The sequence below is a fragment of the Talpa europaea genome (assembly GCF_964194135.1).
Source record: "Talpa europaea genome assembly, chromosome: 3".
Classification (NCBI taxonomy): domain Eukaryota; kingdom Metazoa; phylum Chordata; class Mammalia; order Eulipotyphla; family Talpidae; genus Talpa; species Talpa europaea.
This window is the reverse complement of record NC_140069.1, coordinates 119500458-119522924: the sequence shown is the minus strand read 5'-3', so window position 1 is coordinate 119522924 and position 22467 is coordinate 119500458. Positions and strand designations below refer to the sequence as shown.

Below are 22467 nucleotides of genomic sequence, written 5' to 3'. Positions count from 1 at the left end.
CGTATTTGCATTCTCTTAACTATTTCACTATTCCCTAAAGTAGGGAATATATTTGAGGTTTAAGTAAACTAACATTTAATAGGATACTGGAATTTCAGATTTAAAGAACTGCAACAGTCATGCAGCACATATCAGACCAATTCTCTTAACAATTACAGACTCCGAACAAAATATGTACTTTTAAAAAACAAAGTACTGGAGAATAACCATAGTCATGAAGAAAATGTTTCAAGAAATGATCATTTTAAATATCAATAAATACAATTTTATAGTACTCTCTAAAGAAAGAAGTTATTTTCCCAGTCAAGGATACAGTGGAAATCCATACAGGAAAAGATTCCTTTATGTTTCTTAAAAAGCATGTGCTGAAACACTTAGTATATATCACCAAAACAGAAATGCCTTAATGTACTGATGTTGAAAACACTTAACCTGGGCTGGTAAGAGCAATTAATAAAGGGTAATTATATACACTAGAGGTAGTCATAATAGAATTAGGGCCATCATCCTCTCAGAAGAACCAGTAAATGAATATTTAACACATGATTATTTCTGAATCTTCATTCCTCACAGTAATACACATGAGTCTCCATTTAATATTTGACTTTTGCAACTATACCTCCTTAATTTGGGTAACTGTAGAAACTTTAAAAATCTGAACTAATTCTACTTTAAACTGCAAGAATCTGGGGATTAAATAAAACAAGTGAGAGACCATCATTTTTATTTACATCAGTTCAGTTTATACATATTTGAATCTTATTCTAATTAGACTGACATCCAAGTTTAAAATAACTTGATCACCCTGCTTCAAACCCAGCTGTTCACCTATCACACTCCAGCTCCATCCATGTACATAAATCCAACTTGACATGAGAGAGAAAAGCTACTTAACGTAAATTTCATGAACTTGAACCTTCTGTCAACTGCATGAAAATAAGGGTTAATTTTCTGGGATGCTACCATAAGTAGCATTTTTCTGTACTATTAATGCATTGAAATAATAAATTTAAAACATAGATGAGATTATTCCATTCTGTCCAAACCTATTAAATACCTTCCAAGTTTCATAATTCAGTCCTAGAAACTCTTGCAGCTGTGAGCATTTCTGTTCAGAAATGTGACCTCTACAAAAGCTCGCAGGAAATTTCAGAGAAGTCTTCTAATTTAAAAGTTGATTGGTTTGCCAAATGATGCTGCCAGATTTGCTTCTCTAAAAGCTTCTGATAAGGTCTGCAAGAGAAGAAATTTAAAATTAAACCAAATTATTTGTGAGCCTGAAGGAAATTTAGATAGCCATTTATTGTGTATGCTGCTGTTAATTACCGGATGTGCATGACAGACTCTAGCTATGTCCTCACAGGATGCTCCATATTCCAAGGCAAGAGCAGCTTCATTTACCATTTCACCAGCACCCTTTAAAATAATAAATCAAGAACTAATTTTGTTTCCATGGCAATAAAACAACTGTACCCTATTAGACTGTGTTGGCTGTTGGGCGAAATTAACAGCCTCCAATCAGGAAAATTGTAAGAAGAAAGGTGGCAGTTGGTCTGGATTCAAATCCTATACCTCAAACACTAACTGGAGGGCACAGGGTAGATTTAGTGGTAGAAAAGGCTTTTTTTCTTAGGAGACATCTGAAGGAAGATCTGAAAAATAGGGAGCCAGACATGCAAAAATCTGGAGACATTTTAGGCAGGCATTTTAGGTACAATAAGTGCAAAAACCCTAAAATGGAAACAAGTTTGGCCTACGATGGACTGAATTGAGATCAGAAAGGTAGTCGAGAAAGACTTAGTGGGGGCCTGCAGAGCTGAAAAGCAAAAAGAACCACTGAAAAGTTTTAAGCATGCATAGGGTCTCGCGTATGTTTTAATCTTAGTTGGACTATGGAAAGTAAATGATAGGGTAGGTAACACAGTGCTGTTGGTACACGACTAAAAATTACAAACTTGAATTGACATAAATAGCAGTGCTTTCCAAAAACCCACATGGACTTCTGGTTTTACAATACTCACCGGTCCCAGAATATGTGCTCCCAATACTCTGTCTGTAGATTTCTGCCCAAGAATCTTCACCATGCCATCCGTGTCAGCATTTGTCTTAGCTCTGCTGTTAGCAGCAAATGGGAATTTCCCAACTTTGTACTCAATACCCTGTGAGAGACAGAAAAGCTCTGAAAAAGTTCATTCACACTGGTGAAATCGTACGCCACTTACATAGAAAATAAATCCTAAGATGGTGTTTCTTCACATCAAGACCAAAGTGCTTGGTAATGAAATATTTGGGATATAAACATAAGCAACTATTGACACATATGGATATATTTCAAAACCAAATATAGAAGTTTTGGAATAGTCTTTGAATACAGGCAAAAATGCCATAGTAAAATGACTCAGTACTAGTGTCATTAGCTCAATTAACACACTGAAGTAAAACCACCCTCATTCAGAATTACCTCCTCTTTCAACTGCTCTTCAGATTTGCCAACCCATGCAACTTCAGGGTGTGTATAAATCACTGATGGTACACAATTATAGTCGATGTGTACAGCGCCACCCGCCATTCCTTCAACACAGATAATGCCTTCATCCTCTGCTTTGTGTGCCAACATTGGACCAGCAACCACATCACCAATTGCATAAATACTACCAGAGATCAAAAGAAACAAAGTTGAACTTCTAAAATCACATACTCTCATTCAGTTATGCTGTCATAACAAAAATATATTTCTTTATGATGATTTATTCACTAGAAATTTATATTTAAATTTCATCTTTGGGTAATGAAAAAACTCCTAAGTTTTGTTTTGTTTCTAGTCTTTTTCTCAGAGGTGTGAGGTGGTATTTCAATGTGGTTTTGAGTTTGTTATTCTTCCCCAAAGCTAATGCAGTTTTTTCAGCATAACAAAAGTCTTTTTTCGGGCCTCCCCTGTGACGCAGGCAGTTGAGCACAGTGCTGTGAAGCTGTCTGCAGCCTCTGCAGTGCCGGTTCAATCCCCGACGGCCTCAGAGCAACCCACATGGCACAGCAGACCTCTCCTGTCTCACCCGCTGCTCCCCTCAGCAGTGTATTTCGTCAGTCTGCCTGTTCTGTTCCCCACTCTGTCTCTGGTGAATTCTCTCACCCTCCCACACATCTGGCCTATACCCTGGTTCTTGTATAAATAAACAAATCTTAAAAAAAAAAAGTGGTCAATTCAGTATTTAAAAAAAAAGTCTCTTTTTCAAAATATTATTTGAAATTTTAAAATTATTGAAAACACAGGTAATTGTTCAACTTACTTTGGAATTTTAGTTTGGAATCTGGTATTAACTGGAATTCTACCTCTAGGATCCAATTCAATTCCAAGTTGTTCTAGTCCCAAATTCTGAGTAAAGGGTCGTCGGCCAATGCAAACCAAGAGTACATCACAAGTGATAACTTCAGCTTTATCACCAGAAGCAGCTTCAATACTAGACAATTAACAGTACAACTGTTAAACACACCTCAACATAAACATACATCTATATAAATATTTGCTAGACTTAGAAATTTAAGACCTGACATTTCTCAAGTGCTAGTGATACTTGTAACAATGTTTATTTTCCTATAAACATAAAGGTCAGGCGATGACAAAAATATACATAGCTTCTAGAACTCTATCATGAAAAATTCACAAAAAAGGCAGATAACATGAATTAAGAGCAAAGGTCTTAGGATCAAAAAGATTCGTTCAAGTCACCAGTTGTGTGACCTTAAAATTGTATAATTACTTCAAGTATTAGTAGTGTTCCAAGTACATAATGAGCAACCTAATATCACGAATTTCCCCATATCTTCCTAAAAATATTTTAAATTTTCTGTATGTTGGGAGTGTAAATTTTTTCTGAATGTATACAATGACAGAGGACATTATAAAAATGAGAACAATGGGTTAATTTTTCTAGCATCCACTTAATCCTTAGTTATATGAAGCAGTAAGTTACTCTTTTTTTCAGTCACAAAAAAAAAAAAATCTTCGCATGTTTTCCTCAACACACAAACAAGGATATATCAACAATAAATATAGCATACTTACGAAACATCAATTTTTCCATCTGACTTCTTGGTGGCACCAGTAACTTTTGTATTCAATTTAAATTTAAATCCTTGTTTCTGAAGGATGCGTTGAAAGTTTTTAGATATCTCCATATCAATTCCAACTCCACCAACATGACCCAAAAATTCAACTGCTGTCACATCTGCACCAAGTCTTTGCCAAACTGATCCCTATAAATAACAATTAGGAAATTTTAATAAAAATTTTAAGTAAATGTTTCCTAAATCACCTTAAATTTAGTTAAGATATTGTCAATATGCTCCTCTGAGAAGCTTTGAGATGTAAAATTAACACTGGTTAATATGTGTAACTTCATATATTTACTCATTCATTCCAACACTTATTGAGTATCTGCAATATCCTAGGTACCACTATCAGTGCTAGGCACACATTACTGAACAAAACAGTGCCCTTGAAGACTTGAAATTCTGATAGAGGAGACAGATAAAAATGAAAATGCACAGGACAACAAAGTACTACAAGAAAATTAAAGCAGGAATTAGAACCAGAACTACTGAAATAAGAGTAACTATAATTTTACATAGTGTGGTCAGGGGAAGGCCTCACTAGAGGAATGACATGTGTACAAAGACTTGGAGAAAATGAACTATACAGGCAACTGGGGGACACTGGTCCAGGAGTAAGAAGGCAGCAGTGGGAAAGAAGGTCCAGAGGGAAAGAAGTAACCATTAATATTATGAAATATTTATTTTTTCATTCAAATTATTATTTAAACTGAACTTTTTTAACAGTTAAATTCTAACTGTATACAGTTAAATATGAAAAACGCTGAATATTATCACTTGCAAAAATTTATATTAAAAACATCTGGTAATTTAAAATTTACCATAAGAATTTACCTTTCCTATTTGTTAGATCTGTGCATTCATTTAAAAAGTTTCATGAATTTCTTGAAAGCTAACATAACTAGAGTCAGTAGAATGACACTAAAAATTCATCTAACAAGTTTATACAACTTAATTTAAATTGGATCATGAACCTAAATGTAAAGCCCAAGATTATAACCATTTCAGAAGTGTTATTAAATCAACTCTCTTATACTCACATGAGTGAATCTTTTTGTGACACTGCATTACGCAAAAATTTCTCCTATACAAAGCCAAAAGCAGAAACCGTGAAGGAAAAAAGATAAACTGGACTGCATCAAAAATAAAAACTTCTCCGCGCAGACCTCTCCTGCCGCCCGCTGCTCCCCTCAGCAGTGTACTTCATCAGTCTGCCTGCTCTGCTCTCCCCTCTGGCTCTGGTGAATTCTGCACCCTCCAGCGCTTCCGACTGTACCCAGTGCTTGTATAAATAAATAAATAAATCGGGAAAAAAAATTTAAAAAAAAGTGGCCCTCCCCAGTGGCACAGCGGTTGAGCGCTGGGTTGCAAAGCTGCCCACAGCCTCTGCAGTGCCGGTTTGATACCCGGTCGCCAGGCGAGGGTCCCACATGGTGCGCATACCTCTCCTGCCTCCCGCTGCTCCCCTCAGCAGTGTACTTAGTCAGTCTGCCTGCTCTGCTCTCTGCTCTGGCAAATTCTCGCACCATCCCGTGCTTCCGACTGTACCCAGTGCTTGCATAAATAAATAAATAAATAAATAGGGAAAAAATTTAAAAAAATAAAAACTTCTCTTCAAAAAATTATTAAAAAGAAAAAGATGTCATAGACTGGGAAAATACATTACTTAAGAATTCACAAAAGTAAACAAGCACAATAAAAACAAAATATTTAAACAGGCATTTCATCAAAGGAGATAAAGAGATAGCAAAGAAGCAAATAAAAGACACTTAACATTGCAAGCCACTCAGAGAAAAGCAAATTACAACCACAAGACTACAAGAAACCAATTTTAAATTAAACAGCTCAAATTAGAAAAGTCAACACCACCAACCACTGGCGAGGAAGCAGAGCAAATGAAACTTAAACTGCTGGTGGGATTGTAAAATAGTACAGCCACTCTGAAAGACTTCCTCGAAAGGCTTAACAGAATTTACCATTTGACCTAACAAACTTGTAGGTATATACTCCAGAGAAGTGAAAATGGATGTCCACACAAAAACTTGTACACAAATATTTGTAGCATTATTCATAACGGTCCCAAAGTAAAAACAATCCAAGTGCCCATCAACTGATGGATGAATAAACAAAATGCACTATATCCACAGAATGAAATATTTACCCACAAAAAGAAATGAAGTATTTAACATCAAGAAAAAAAGCTCAGAGCTTCAAGAAATGAAGCTACCTTGAGAATGTTATCCTAAATGAAAGAAGCAAGACACGAATGGCACATATTTATTATATGATTCTATTTGTATGAAATGTTCAGAATAGGCAAATCCTATTAAACTCTGGGAGATTAGTGGTTTCCCAGAACAAGGGGAAAGGACAATGTGGAGTGAGTGCTATGGGCACGGGATTTCTTTTGGGGGTAACAAAAACTTTCTGGAATTAGACAGTGATGACAGCTGCACACCATTGTGAATACACTAAAAAAATCACTGAATTTTAAACTTTAAAAGTATGAACTACATGACATGTGAATTACATCTCAAAAAGTTGAAAAAACCTGAATTGGGATTTTCAGAAATAGTTAAGAATATGTATGTAAGCAGCATTATCTTAAAGTCTATAATTCAAACTAGGAATGCAATACAGTGCCCTACTCTTGGAAAATTGGTTTCAAAATCCTTAGACTTTAGATGTAATCTTTAGACTTCAAAAATAGCTACCATTTATGCAAATATATTAGATGCCAGACACTATGTTATGTGTTTTAAATATACTACCTTCATAAATTCAAAAAATAATGCTGTAAGGCTGCTTTTCCTAATCCCATGTTTATGATCAATCAGCTAGTTCAGAGAGACTCAATTTGATAATGACAAAGTCTTTAAGAGACAAAACTGAAAATCAAATTTAAACGTCATTCTGAAAACCTATGTTCTTTAGCACCACATGAAATTGGAATGGAAGAAGGTAAACTGCAAAAATAAAGTTATGTGACTAGCCTTTCTAAAAGACATTTATGACTGCACAGTAAGTTCTCTAATAAGCTTATATATTTAAAAACACATGTAAAAACTAAATACAATATATATATATATTTAGGAAACCTAAATAAGGGACCAGGAAAAGAATTATAATAAAGTAAAAATCAAAATCAAAAACAAGCAACTATAAACCAGGACACACTATGGTGGGGGGGGGGGGAGGGCAGGAATGGGAGGAGGAAGTAGGATATCAAAACAAGGGGGTGGGAATTGTATGGGGACTATAACCAAGATGAAAATGCATATATTGTGCAAAAATGAAAAATGATGTAAAAAATATATAAAAAAACCTAAATACAGTAATAGACAACTAAAAATTATACAATTTCAATATGTTTGAAATTACCCAAGGCTTGTTAAAAAAAAAGTATAAGTTTTCCTTTTTTCTTCTGTGTTTTATCTATGAGAACATATTTCAAAATGTAATAGAGAAAATATCACTAAGAAGTAAGAGGTGATGCCCAAGATAAGAACAACTAGTTCTTAGTTATATTGATGAGTTAACTACTCAAGCAGATTAGATGACAGAATTTGATAACATTGACACACACTGTCCATGCAAGCTGGAACTTAATTAGCCTAAGAGAACAGCCAAAGGTGGGAGATCGCAAATATGACTTAAATTAACAAAAACGGAATGGATTCTGAAATGTGCAACAGACATCAATCCCTGCTAAATACTCTAGGAGAGTGTTGAACCTTAAACACTCCATTTGACAGTCATTGAACACTACAAGTGTTCCAAAGGGTCATGTAAACTACTCTGATTTTATTTTCTGAACTGGCAAATGTAGTATAAATTATCAATAGGTGTTCAAAAAATTTTTTCTACGATGTCCTTGTAGATAAGATGGAGAAACAGAGATGGATCAATGGAGATTCAAAGATGTTATTAACAGGTTCAATATTGTCATGCCAGTTGGCATTCAATACTTTCTACTAACAAAATGAATGATACCAGAGAAAGCTTAAGAAATTTTAGGTCAGATCACATGAAGGGACCAAATGCCTTCATTAACATACTCCCCAAAATCTGAGGTACACAAAGAAAGAAAAACCAGATAAATATAAGAATGAAGAATCAAGATTAAAAAAATAGATTGAGGGCCTCCACTGGTGGCACAGTGGTTGAGCGTTGGGTTGCAAGGCTGCCTGCAGCCTCCGCAGCGCCGGTTTGTTTCCCAGCCACCGGCGAGGGTCCCACCAAAAAAAAAAAAAAAATGAAATAATGGGTGCAAAGAAGATCAAGTTCAGTAATAATTAAGGTTCAAAATCCTTTTTGTAGATTTAAAAACATCAGAATTCCTCAAACAAAAGATGTGAGGTTTTTAAGTGACCACAAGCTCAATGTGTACTTTTTCAAAAGGAGGGGAGAAGAACCTTGATTTTAATCATAAGAGAGTAAAAGTAAATTATGCATAGCAAAAGAGGTACTCTCCTCAATGAGCAATATTATGTTTAGCTTCAAATAACACAAGTGTTTCTGATAGAATGGACACAATCAAAAGTCTCATGATAAAATGGATTTAGCTCGGTATGAGACCTAATACTAAGCATTAAGAAAAGCAATGGAGATTCAAATATAAATAAAACACCATCTCTGCCTTCCAGGAGCTTATAGTCTTGCAGGAAAGAAAGATATAAGAAAATGCAATATTTTGCTATTAATAGGTACTACAAAAAAGTACACATTATTCTAACAACTCAAAGCAGAAAAGACTAACTTTCTTATGTCTTCACTGAAAATAAAACTTCTAGGCTGACGTTTTAAGCTGATTTTTGAAAGGTATTTATTTTATCAACAAGTGTTTATTAAGTAGTAGTAGTAACAAGCTAATAAGTGAGAACACATATCAGCCACCAAGCTAGATGCTGATGACAGAAATGAAACAGCCATAATCTCTGCCCTCAAGGAGTCTGATTTAATTAGAGACAAGTGAACAAGTAGTATCAAGAAAGTGTGATAAATACTATAACAAGACATACAAGATAAAAATACAACATTTAAAAAAAATTTCATCTAGTTCTAAGGAACAGGAAGGGTAGAAAACACAGGAAAGCAGATTTCAAAATAAGAGAACATTCTAATGACTGAAGTGGGTTGGTGTTGCAAATTCTGTTATTACTATAAGTGTTTAAGGAAAACTAAATACCAATGTGCCTATAATGTTATTCAAAGAATCAGAGGATACCATTAAGTTCCTTCCAATTCCAAGGAGATAATAAAAGAGAAGCAACCATCACTTACCAATTCTACACCTATTACTCCTGCACCAATGACAACCATCTTTTCAGGAACTTTTTTTAAAGATAAAGCTCCTGTAGACGATACAATTGTATCTTCATCAATCTGTAATAAAAGCCCCCAAAATTATTTAGGAAAACCTTTATAAACTGATCTCACTCAGCATAAGCACTAAAAATACTGTCATTTATTTATTTTGAAGTATCTATGACTTCTATCCAATTTCATCAAATCCCATTAAAAATGTTAAGATTTATCACTCAGCATTTCAAAAGGAAATGGTCAATTTTAACTTGATATTGAACTCAATTATATCTTAATATCAAGTGTTACCTTTCTAGTAAAATAAATAAATAAATAAATCACTGCAGAATAAAGACAAGCAACTTCCCAAACCTCAATGACTGACAATGGAGTGTATCAGTGAGAAATCTACTTGCAAGTAGCATGAATAAAGTAGTTTCTAAAATGTACTTCCAAAGGAAGGCTGTAACAATTGTAAAAAGTCAATACCGTGATTCCAGGAAAAGGAGTAACTTCTGAACCGGTAGCTATAAGAATATTCTTTGTGTCAATAACTTGAGTGCCGCCATCAGCTTTTGTAGCAGTGACCTGATTTTTGCCGGTTATCTTCCCAAATCCATTTACGTGAACAACCTTCATAAAATGTTTACAAAGTTACAAACTTTAAAACATTTTGGATAAACAAATATTATTAGAGGAAAAATACTCAACAATATATACAATATAAAGTACTTCCATATTTAGTAATGCTACAGATGGAGCAGCAAAAATTTTGTTACATACGTCAGCAAAATCTATCTTAGGTTAGCATCCTGTTTTAGATTAATTATCTCCCACCAGTCAAGTTATAATAGCAAAACTCCTTCAGCATGAGGCAATGTTTAATGTGTTTATGAAATAAAGCAGAATTCTGAAGTAACTAACCTTATTCTGTTTGAATAAGTGAGCAATTCCACCCGTTAAAGCTTTCACTGCGGTACTCTTCTGCTCCATCATTTTCTCTAAATTCAAGCGAACTTCAGACACTGTAATTTATTAAATAAATCTTTAGCATTAGTAAATTCATGAAGTACTTGTATAATGTTTCACTAATCTGATCTGGAAATTGTAAGCCTAATGCTTACAAAACTATATAAAAGACTATTAAAATTTTTTAATTTAATAACTAATATAAAAAGTCCACTTCAGGAAAAGTGCAGTCCAAACTAAAACATTGTATCCCAATTTAACAACATATTCACCAAGTATCTTGTGATGACTATATGCCTGGAAGAGGTTTAAGTAGAAATAGTTAAGTAAAACATCACCTGCAATTTTTTTTTTGAGATGGGAATTGTCATCTTTATTCTCTTTTGTTTTCTTTCTAAAGATTTATTTATTTATGCATACAAGAACTGGGGTACAAGCCAGAGGTGTGGGGGTGAGAGGATTCACTAGAGACGGAGTGAGAAGCAGAACAGGTAGATTGACTGAAATACACTGCTGAGGGAGCAGCGATCATCTGCAATTTTAAATAAAGGGAGGTGCTAAACTTCATGAAGCAAAAACTGATAAAATTATACCCCTGAACATTTCAAATACAGAAGCTTAATGTGCGAGTCAATCAATTAGATTTTAATCACCCATTTAACTCAGAAGAGAATCTAAAGGCACAATAAAAAAAAATCATCTCAATAATAAACTTTAGAAGAAAGGTATCTTACTACTAATGAGCTCAAGCCACCAATACTTATCTTAGAGATGAAGAAACGGACTCAGATTTTGATTTACTTAAAAATCAGAGTCTTATTTACAATGTAGATCTTCTGACTAACCCTCCATCTTCTTTTCTTACTAAGAAAAGTGGACTTCGTTTCAACTTTTCACCTAGTTCAATATAGTAACTGCTTTAGTCTATATATACCACCTTTTCCCACAGGTTGGCCTACCCTACAGCCTACTATTTTAGAAACCTACTGCTATAAAGAAATAAAGGAAAATTAACAGCCAGTCTTCCTACCAATACCATTCTGGATGTGTCTGTCAGCAACAACAATTAAAGAGAAAGGATGAAATAAAAACAGCCCAAAAAGAAAGGCAAGAGACAAAACAAACCAAATCAAAATGTTACGAAATGTCCTTTTCTGCTATGCCAAATTCCTATCTACATGGCAATTTCCACAATCAACAACTTACACAGACCTTCCTACCTTTCTTATTATCTACCCATAGCACTCAGGAATCCAGCCTCCTACCCTCAAGTGATCTTGATGTTTCATGATTCCTCTCTTTTACACACACACACACTCACTCACTCCTCTCTCTTTCTCTCCCCCCCCATCCTTTCCACCCCCTCCCCCCACACACACTCAAAGTAGATTTCAGGCAAAACTGGCAAAGGAAGAATAGTTAAGTATGACTGGTAATATTGCTAAATTTAAGAAAAGTATACTTACTTTCAATTCCCCTAGATGCAAAATCTTTTCCATGGGCCATATGGTAATAATGAGAATTATTTAACAAAGCCTAAAGGAAATAAAAAGATGTTAATAAACACACTACAGACAAGCAAAAAACACTTATAAAATTACATTATCTACATAGAATATTCTATATGGCTACAACTTTTTATGTCATTAACGTAAAACGACGACATAAAAAACATTCAACAAACAAGAATGAAAAACAAAACATCTTTCTTTAAAATAGTAGGTACACATTTTAAGGGTGGCAGGTGAAAAAGGCAGTCATTTTTGTATACATAAAGAACCTAAATGAAAAACTTACTACCTATCATTTTTTTTTTTACTGGTAAAAGAAAGCTAAAGAGAAAAAAATGGAACATCAAAGTCTGTATGAATGGAAAGGCTAGATATTCTGAAACAAGGAAAGTAATTTTTTTTAATCATCCATGGGTTATTTTTTGATAACTACTGGTCTAATATCTTAATATCAATACATCTTTCTAGTTGGTGGCTAGTGAAATAATCTCTGCCTGTACAGATTATATGCTCACCTTAGAAGGAATACAACCAACATTCAAGCATGTTCCACCCAGTGTTTCATTTTTCTCAACGCAGACTGTCTACAACCAAAAAAAACATAATTTAACTGAATATAACCTGCAATGTTTCATTCCACTAAAATTTCAAATTAAGACATTTCTTCTATAAAAGAAGTTGTTCAAGATGTGTTTATAAAAATGAAATATAGTCCTTTATAACTTACCATTTGAATAAACTCAAGCTAACCCACCAAGAAGTACATTATTCTAAAAAAAATTTTTTTTGGGGGGGTTAACATTACCAAGTACATGCTTTTAATTCTATTACTATATCTTCACAAAGTGTGGCTTAGAAGTGAAACATAAAATATACTGAAAGGAGGCGACAAGTAAAGAACTTCACTTTCCGTTTCGTAAGAATACTACAGCTGAATGCACCCTTTCTTCACCTCAGGCTTAAATACAATTTGTAGAATTAAGAAATTTACATCATTTACCTACAAAGTATTTTGTGAAAAATGATTTAACTCTTCCCAAATAAAAATGAATCAAAACCTACTTTGAATCTGAACCTTACCTTGAAGCCTAACTGGGCAGCTTTAATAGCAGCAACATATCCTCCAGGACCAGAACCTATCACTGTTACATCAGCATCAACTACAATAAAAGCAAATTGATTTGTATATGCTTAATATTGACCAAAAACAGTACATTATAAAACTTATAATTTTTAAAACTTCCCAGAAAATGCACATAACCAGCATTTTCTGCACAGCACTATTTTATTCCTGGTGCTTAATGTTCTTTGCTCTAACTGAAATGGCAGAAATGGTACAGATTTTTAAATTTCATTTTCTCTTTGTTCATTTAGCACATGGAAATACACTTTAGCTCTGTATACACGGACCTTGTTAATAAATAAGTCTGATTACTCCCAATCTCCTCAACCCAAGTGCAAATAAATTAAAAAGACTTTTACAAGTTAGGAGACTCTCCCTTCTCCCCTCCACTGTCCTCACAACCCAACTACTCTAGCACTTAGCAGTATAACAGTTTCATATAGTTTCATGTCAGATTCTCAAAACTTCCTGTGAGGAAGGTAAGGATGATGTATGCATACCTGACATTTCATATACAAAACCAAGGTTCAGAGAGGTTAACTTGCCCAAGGTAATCCAGCAAGCAAGCAGGAGAGACAAAAGTAAAGCTTATTGTCTCTACTTCTGGTTGTCTTTCCATTATTCAATATGATTCTATTCCTTAACTTTAACTATCATAAACTAAAATCCCCAAGAGCAATAATCAAGTTTTATGTTTACTTTATTGTTGGCAATTTTCATTTCTTATCTCTCCTCCCTCCAAAAAACACTAGGGAAAGAGTACTACTATCATAAAAACCTTTCTTTGCCTGCCTGAGCAGAATCATAGAACCTCTGTTAGAAAATGTGTTAGAAAATAAAGAAATTATCCAACTTAATTACCTACAAAGCCTAAAGATTCATCTTATTGAGTAAATGAAAGAACTGATTCTCCTTGGTTATATCAGATGATACACAAGACTACTTGGTATGTGAAAAAAGGATTGCTTCAATTGTACTGATCCATTTGTGCCTATTGGCCATACTGCCTAACTCACTGATCATATTCAGAATTAAGCATATAATAAAATGTATTTCTATTTTCAAATGAGCTACACAATGTCTCTTACTTTGGTTCTAATTTTAATTTGTTATATACACATGCATATAAAATGTGTGTGTACATACACACAGTAAAATCTAAAGATTATATAGTAATTTGGGAAATAAACCCCAAGTTTTCCCACTTTATTTAAATTTTTCAATAAACATGTGTTTAATGAGAGATGATAAAATTTCAGCCAAAAAACGTTTTTTAGCATTTTCTCATTAAAATAAATAGGTGTATTGAAAAAATTTAAACAGAAAAATGGGAAAACTTGATTTTTATTTTCCAAATTACTATATAATCTGTTATTTTTTTAACTAGAGAAAAATACCAAAAACTCAAAATGAGTCACCTCTCACTGAAGGTACATTTAGTACCGGTGTACCATCCCATCAGAATACTGCTGTAGTGCTAGAAAGCACAAAAATGAAGTAGCCTTCCTATATGCAAACAATCAGTCTGAAGAGGAAGAAGAAGGTATTAAGAAAACCATCCCATTTGTAACTGTCCTCACCCCCCCCCAAATGAAATAACTAGGAATAAACCTAACAAAGGAGATAAAAGATTTATACAAGGAAAAAAAAAAAATTGTTAAAAGAAATAGATTTGACAGCTAAAAACACAGGAGGTTGTTATCCAGTGAAAAACCTTCAAAAATAAGCAGTATTTAGGGGAAGTATACCTATGTGCACAATTTACTTTGAAATACACAAAAAATTATCTGTTGGATGTTTGTCTTCACCAAATGGATTGTACAATCTATACAAGCTACACCTTGTTTTGTTCATTGCTGATTCCAACAAACTAGCTCAACAACTAGCACTTACTAGATATTCTGCATCTTTGCAATTATGAGTGAATAAACATAAAAAGAATGAGTAAATGGATGAATGTGGAAGATGAATGATTAAGCACTATAAATCTGGTCTTATGAACTGGAAGGACAGCAATAATAACACACAGTCTTTTTGAAATCTTGATGAACTTTGATCATGATATTCAAACATCTCCCAGATGTTGTAATAAGATCTATATCATAACTCCTCAAGTTGGCCAACTAATACTCACCCAAGAAAGCAGACCAAAAAGAACATTAAAAGCGGGCTTTAGAATGAGAATTTTCTATGCTGTGATTACTGGAAAACTTCTTCAGGACTCAACTTCTCGATTTAAAAAATGGTGAAAATAGCAGCACATGTCTTATAGGATGGCCACACAGATTAATCACAAAGTGCCTGAGACAGAGCAAGCCTTCATTGTATCAGTTCTTGCAGCTGTTGGGGACTTATTTTGTATCGGGCAACATACTGAATGCTTGTGAGATAGAGTACTAACTCAGACAGACATGGTACCAAGGTTCTTCATTTATTAATAATATGTACAAAATATCTGTTGTACCATTTTGGGCACTACATAGCCACAGTTCTTACCCTAATGAAGTATGCATTCTTTGAAGAAAAGACAGGCATTAAATAAATACTTTGGGTGAGTATGTTTGTAAAATGCATGGTACTTTATCCAACCAAAGACTTTACTACACCCTGCATCTACATGGGTACCAAGAGATTTACAATTTACTCGAAGTCAAGGGATCACTAAAGCTGTTTGATTCATAAGCACTTGACTAGTCTTGTTCCACTAAAATTTAACTTCTTACTCAGGAACTAGCTGGCAAACAGAAGGCACTGAATAAATTTTTCCTGAATGATTCCAAAGGTTCAGATTTAGCCTTCAACAGTCTTTAATTATATACACTTTTTCTGTTGTGTGAGTTGAGAAGAATTCTAATACTCCCAGTCAACAAAAGAGGCAAAGGATTTAATGTTAATTATTATCACAACAATTATTATCTCAACTTTGTCTCTTTAAAGAGAGACTAAAACATTCAAGGATTTCTAGGACTAAAATATTCAAAATGTTATAGTTATACGTCCTTGGTACTCAAAGGTCACCATTAACTTCCTGCTTTAAATAATTAAAAAAAAAAAACCACATATCCTTTATAGAAATTTCAAGAACTTAAAAGAGTATAAAGAAGAAAATACCCCCAATTCATAACCTAATTTCAGGTGCATCCTTCAGGACTTTAAAGATCATCAAGATTTTCATTCAGGATTTCAAAAAGGTCACCTCACCATTCTAAACAATGTTAAGCAGTCAATATACTCAACTGACCCAGCAGACAGAATTAACTTTATATTTATTTATTTTTATATAGAGAGGCATGTTTTTTATTTATTTATTTGTTTGTTTGTTTTGTTTATACATGCACTGGGTACAGTCAGAAGCGCGGGATGGTGAGAGAATTCACCAGAGCCAGAGCGGGGAGCAGAGCAGGCAGAACGACCGAAGTATACTGCCGAGGGGAGCAGCGGGCGGCAGGAGAGGTCTGCGCGCCATGTGGGACCCTCCTCCGGGGGCCGGGGAGCAGCCGGGGATCGAACCGGCGCCACAGAGGCCGCGGGCAGCTTCGCAACCCAGCGCTCAACCACTGCGCCACCGGGGAGGCCCCCAGAATTAACTTTATAAATGTAAACATGTGAAATCATTCCCTACTCAAAACCCTTCAGTGGTTTCCTATCAAACCTGGAACAAAATACAAATTCCTTGGGTTGGCTTATAAAACCATTCATAATCTGACCTCTATCTCTGATTTTACATTCTGTATGTCTCTGCCCAAGCCACATCAACCTTCTTGCAAATTCCTTAAAACTCACAATTCTTACCTCAGACCTTTCTCACTGCTGTTTCCTCTGCCTGAAATAACCTTCTCATTCCCTCACTTCACTCAGGTCTTTCCTAAAACATGTCAGAAAAGATTTGACACCCTATCTAAAATGTCTCTTTTCCTCCCACTTACCTCTTTTCAATTATTTCCCAATATATTTACCTGTTTGTCTTTTATCACCAGACTATAAGTTCCATAAGAGCAGGGTTTTGCCTTGTTCACCGCCTGGAACACACTAGTGCTCATAAACATTTAAGTGACTATAAAAACAAATGAATACTAACAAAGGTTACTTTACCATTAGTTACTATAATATTCACTTGCTATGACACTCAAACACAAAGGAACTATGAACTAATTTGAGAAAAAAACTGTTTTACTATTTACTTACTTGGTTGATCGGCATAAGTTCTCAGAGGCACTGCAGAAACTCCTTGTAGGCCATGAGATATTCGATTAAAATGGCCCCTCTGGAAGAAAGAGAATGTTCCTATTATGTAAAGCATGGAAATGAAAAAGGTGACTGTGGGCAAATGTCTTAAGCACTGATTATGAATGTATCTTCTGTTGTCCCAGGTAGGTTACATGTAAATTCTTCCACTTTGGTAACAATTATTTTAACTTTCCAACTTCAGTTTGCTACACTATCTTTTTATTAGGAATACTCAACAAACCATGTCATATTTAACCTAATAAAAAATGGATTCAATGGCGTTCATTAAATTTTCAGAAAGCATGGCCAATTTTCAGTGCCAGGGATCATTTTAATGTCATAATTAAAGCTCTTAAAAGTTCTAACTTAAACTAGAATCTGTATCATGACAATCCTTTCGTTTGTAATTATTGTTTCCCATCTCTTTTCTACCATGCACGATCTATGAACTTGTACTGAGCCTTAACTAGGAACAGCAAACTAGACAAGGTAACTTAGGGAAATATATCTGATAGCTCACAGTCAAGTATCACAGCTTTATAAACTGCATCCTATCTTTACAACCACCTCTAAATAGCCGTATTTCATAAGTACAGTGAAGCACAAAGAAACAAAGCAGGCAGCTATCAAAGCAGAGAAATGGAAGGCAGTTACAATGTGCATTGTACATAATCTCTATTCCAAGGCAATTCTTGCACATGAGGTCAGACAGAACAAAACGCGGCAGATTAAATGTCAGTCCTGAGTTCCAGCTCTCCCTCTCACTTCTGGCATGTTGTATTAACTCTCGGGACCACAAGTTCCTCATCTTTAAATGAAAGGTGTCTGATGGCTGCATTATCTATTAGGTCGTCAACAATACGTGGCCCAGCCACGATTCCACACACACGCAATCTGGCTGTATTTTAGTAAGTAGGTGAAGAGGGAAAGTAGTCTTCACGCTAACCTGCCGCAATTAAAAATACAAGCCTCTAAGAGCAAAAACAAAGGACATGAGCTTGTATCTACCGAACACTGACGGGACCTTAGAAGAATTCCTAGGGCTACCAGTTGGGCCTGACTGTTCTGAATCTTTCAAACGCGGGGCCCAAGGTTACCTGCCTACTGCACACGGTTCGGTCACTCAGGTGAAGGGAGTGAGATAAGAACCAGACCCCAGAGCACAGGAGCGGCTGACACTTCCTCCACCAGGGTGGAGAGGCCTAAGTATGACCCGCATGCCCCGCGGCCCCGGTCTGGAAGTGGAGTGTGTGTGACTGCTGGCAGGCCGTTATGCAGCCGCACCGGCTCTCCACAGCCGGGGTCTTTACTTCCGAGCCGCGGCCTGGGCCGAGCGGGTTCCGCGGCGCAGCCTGGGGTGGTCCCCGTAAGGCCTCCGGCCTCTCCCACCCCACCCGGTAGGCCGCGTCCCGGGCGCTGTCAGCCGTCGGCCCGCCCCTGTGACTCCGGCTCAGCACGACCCCTCCCCGGTCGGCCCTCACCTTGGCCAGGGAGCAGTACACGCGACTCCAGCTCTGCATCTCGCCGCTCTCCTCTCCTTTCCGCCAAAGCTTTCACCTCCGCCTAGCGCCTCCGCCGCCTCGCCAAGGTCTCCCCGCCCTGCGCATGCACAGCGCCGCTGACGTAATAGGCCGCGACCAGAGCGATTGGCCCGCGCGACCCCACGGAAGAGGCGTTCCCGGCCTACTCGGCGTCGTACGCGGTCGTAAAGAGCCCGGCGCTTTGCGGCAGCTGGGCTTGAGGGACTGTTTAAGTGGGTGATTTGAAAGTGTTCGAACCTATTTTTTTAATTATTTATTTATTTTGTACATTTTTATATATTTTTAATTTTTATATATTTTTATTTTAATATATATTTATATTTTTTAATTTTTATATATTGTTCATTTTTAAACAATATATGCTTCCCCCCTCAGGTGTAGTCCCCATCGTTTCCTTCACCAAATAAAATAATTATACAAGTTAGTTTTAAGTATGGAGTCTCAGCTATATTAAGATACAATTTTATTAGTATTCTATACACATATCTTGTAACTTACATCATCTCCATTCTTAAACTTACACCTGGAATTTTTTAATAGATGCTTTTGACTCGGGGAAAAAAAAGTGTTCGAAACTGGTGTGGTTTTGTTATTTGGAAGACGAGCTAGATCAGGGAGACTGTCATTTGTTTAATGCATGCTGTAAAAAATAAAGCTTGAGGAGTCCTTGACTGTGCCCAGCTGAGGAAGCTCAGCACTTTCTGGGCATTATCTCACATCTTTATTACAACTATTGAAAGGATGAAGAGCATTTTGCATTTCTGGGATGAGGCCTTGGGGCCTCATGAAAGAAAACTGCAGCTCTAATGCAGCCCTAATGAAGTGGGTGTGCGCTGTTAGGGTGATTGCAGCAGCAGCTGCTGCTTTCACCCGATAACCCTTAAACCACCACCAGTTCTTGTCCCACGAAACCGCAAAAGTGAATTCATAGACAAGCCCTCAAATAAATAAGTGGAGAGAAGTAAATATTTATTTAGAGAGTGAAGAAAATTATAATTTAGAGGAAAAGTGAAGACTCCCAGGCAGCGACGCAAGTAGGGGCAAAGTGTTCGTATGGGCCCATGTCTACGGATATTTAAACCTTTTTTCTCTATTTGAAAACTTCATTTTCTCTCTGTGATGGGCTCTCTCTCTCTCAGTGGTGTACTTCCTTGGGCAGCTGTGTCCAGCTTACAGCTCTTACCTTAGTCTGCCCCTATCCAAGATCTCTGAAAATTTACTGCCCTTGTTAGCCTTAAATTTACTGTCCTCATTAGCCCTGGATTTCTCTGCCCTTATCTCAGAGGCCTCTTTAACTCTCCCAAAGTCCCTGCCTGCAATGTCCCTGAAGCTGCCTATTAGCCCTAACTTGCCTTAGGACTCACTACAGTCAGAGCACTTGTCTTAACTGCTTTGTAATCTCCCCTCAAATGCCATTCAAGGGAAGGAACCCTAGATCTTTGCACCACCAGCGTACTGCTCTAACTGGCAATATATAAAAAGCACACAGTCTACCTCCTAGCTTGGGAAACACGCCACCTTAGTAGAGCAAATTAGAGTGTATGAAGTGGTAGATGAGATTTTAGGTTTTCATAAGTGTACAGTGCAGGACTGGACGCGGTGCAGGTTTTCTGATCCCATGCAGACCGGGTAAAGGAGGAGTCAGAGTCCTCAGTAGTTTTGCAGGTTTTTTATTTGGGGTTCACCAGGCATATGGCAGGCAGGGGTGCTGGCAGGCTGGCAGGCCTCCCAGCCCCCAGCAAGTCTTCACTCTATCTGGGCACTCTAGCGTTCGTTCTGCTGCTTCTCGGCTTCTCTTTCGGCTTCTGCTGCTGCTTCTACTGCTGCTACTGGTGGTGCTGGCGTCCCCATGATGCCGCCCTTAAAAGCACAGTCTTAACTCAGCTGAATCCCATCTACCTATGCCCACACCCTATTCCAGGTGCCCGCCATCAGGCATGCATTCAGGACAAGGATCCATCATCTATCCTGATGGCGGAAGGGCAGAAAAGCCTGACATTTTCTTTACCCTACAATAAGAGATTGAAAAACACTGTCTTCAAGATGGAGCGTGGAGGTATAAGGTCTGATTTTTGCTTCGCAGTAATTCCAGACAGTGTAGTTCTAAACTTAGTTCTACATTTTTTGAAAGTTCACTGCACAGGCACTGTTCTGGGCTTTGGATTTAAAACACTACTTAGGGCCTCCCCGGTGGCGCAGCGGTTGAGCGCTGGGTTGCGAAGCTCCCTGCCACCTCTGTGGCGCCGGTTCGATCCCCGGCTGCTCCCCGGCCACCGGAGGAGGGTCCCGCATGGCGCGCAGACCTCTCCTGCCGCCCACTGCTCCCCTCAGCAGTGTACTTCGGTCGTTCTGCCTGCTCTGCTCCCCGCTCTGGCTCTGGTGAATTCTCTCACCCTCCCGCGCTTCTGACTGTACCCAGTGCATGTATAAACAAACAAATAAATAAAATACGTGCCTCTTTAAAAATAAATAAATAAATAATAAAACACTACTTAGAAATCACTCCTAGCTGTGCTGTTTCAGGGACAAGCATCTGAGTGTAATGAGTCAATTCCGTTTCAGTGGCCCCTGGTGGCAACAGCAAGAATCTGTTATAGGACAGGGAGAGGGGCAGCCCAAACCCCGCAAACCTGCCTATTCTAAATGGGTTCGGCCATCCGCCGCATCAACACAAAACACATGAGACTAATGGGAAGGATCTTTAATAAAACTAGGAAACAATACAGGTAAGGCAAAGAGTCTAGTTTCTAAATCAAGCACCCAAAGTTACCCATCCCCTCGTGGGTAAAAGTCCATCCAAATGGGACTGGCCCAGAGCAAGGCCCCAAAGCCTGCCACAAGTCTAAAGCATCTTCCAATGGGGACCCACAGCAAAGGGTCAGAAACAATCAGACAAGCCCAGAAGGAAAAGAGCAAAATCAACATCAAGATAAAAGCTGCCATTGTCACCTCCCCACGGGTCTCACCCACATCTGTGTCGCCCAGTCCACGACCAAAAGACAAGCGCAGTTTTTTCACGTGTCTCTAGGCTCCACGCGCCTCCTCCAGGTCTCCTGGCTCCATCCTGCTTCCTTCCTTAGTCTCTTCTGCAGCTTTTTCTCTCCCTGCTCAGCTCCACCCTCCCTTGGGTGGGGCAGGGAACCTTCCCCTTTCCTGGGGACCACACTGTTGCAGTCCTACTGAGCTTGGTCTGTGGAAAATCTCAGCTGAGGCTATATTTAGCTTTCTACTAATTAGCAAACCTGTCTCCAATATTGGTTCTGTGGCCATCCAATAAGTTTCTTTTTGCAGAAGAAGTGAACAAGAGATAATTTCTCAGAGATTGTTTGCAATCCTGAATCATGAGTGACTACCTGTAAAGCAACCAACCCATTCCGAGCAGGTTTATGAACGGTTCTAGCAGCCACATGCTCTTCGCCGTGGTTTGTAGTCGCCGCACTCCTCTGTACACTCCACTCCTCCACCCTTAACACCGCACTACCACCGCACCGCACTCTGCTGCACCACCCTTATAAGTCAGTCTCTTAGCTCAGGTGGACCCACTTCAGGTGCCCGCCATCAGGCATGCACCCAGGATCACAGGGCTCCCTCATCTATCCTGATGGCGGAAGGGCAGAAAAGCCTGATACCTCTTACCTTACCCTACAGTCCACCCCCTCAGGGTTTTCTGCCATACAGTCCA

The 22467-nt window shown here is 37.5% G+C and overlaps 1 protein-coding gene across 3 annotated transcripts; it reads right to left on the bottom strand.

Moving 5' to 3' along the window:
- Nucleotides 1–1167: 1167 nt before the first annotated feature.
- On the bottom strand, nt 1168–19357 carry DLD (dihydrolipoamide dehydrogenase; the record flags this gene model as incomplete). Of its 3 annotated transcripts, XM_084229921.1 has the most annotated exons (14): nt 18726–19357; nt 17203–17281; nt 12975–13054; nt 12410–12478; nt 11850–11919; nt 10339–10439; nt 9904–10047; nt 9394–9495; nt 4064–4254; nt 3288–3458; nt 2462–2651; nt 2022–2159; nt 1327–1416; nt 1168–1233 (listed from the first exon to the last, which is right to left on the bottom strand). In XM_084229921.1, the coding sequence occupies exons 1-14, from the start codon at nt 18762–18764 to the stop codon at nt 1168–1170; spliced, it is 1530 nt and encodes a 509-aa protein (XP_084086047.1). In that variant the 5' UTR covers nt 18765–19357. The 3 variants fall into 3 exon arrangements, with proteins under 3 accessions (XP_084086047.1, XP_084086049.1, XP_084086048.1); XM_084229923.1 differs by lacking the exon at nt 9904–10047; XM_084229922.1 differs by lacking the exon at nt 12410–12478.
- Between the last annotated feature and the right edge of the window lie 3110 nt (nt 19358–22467).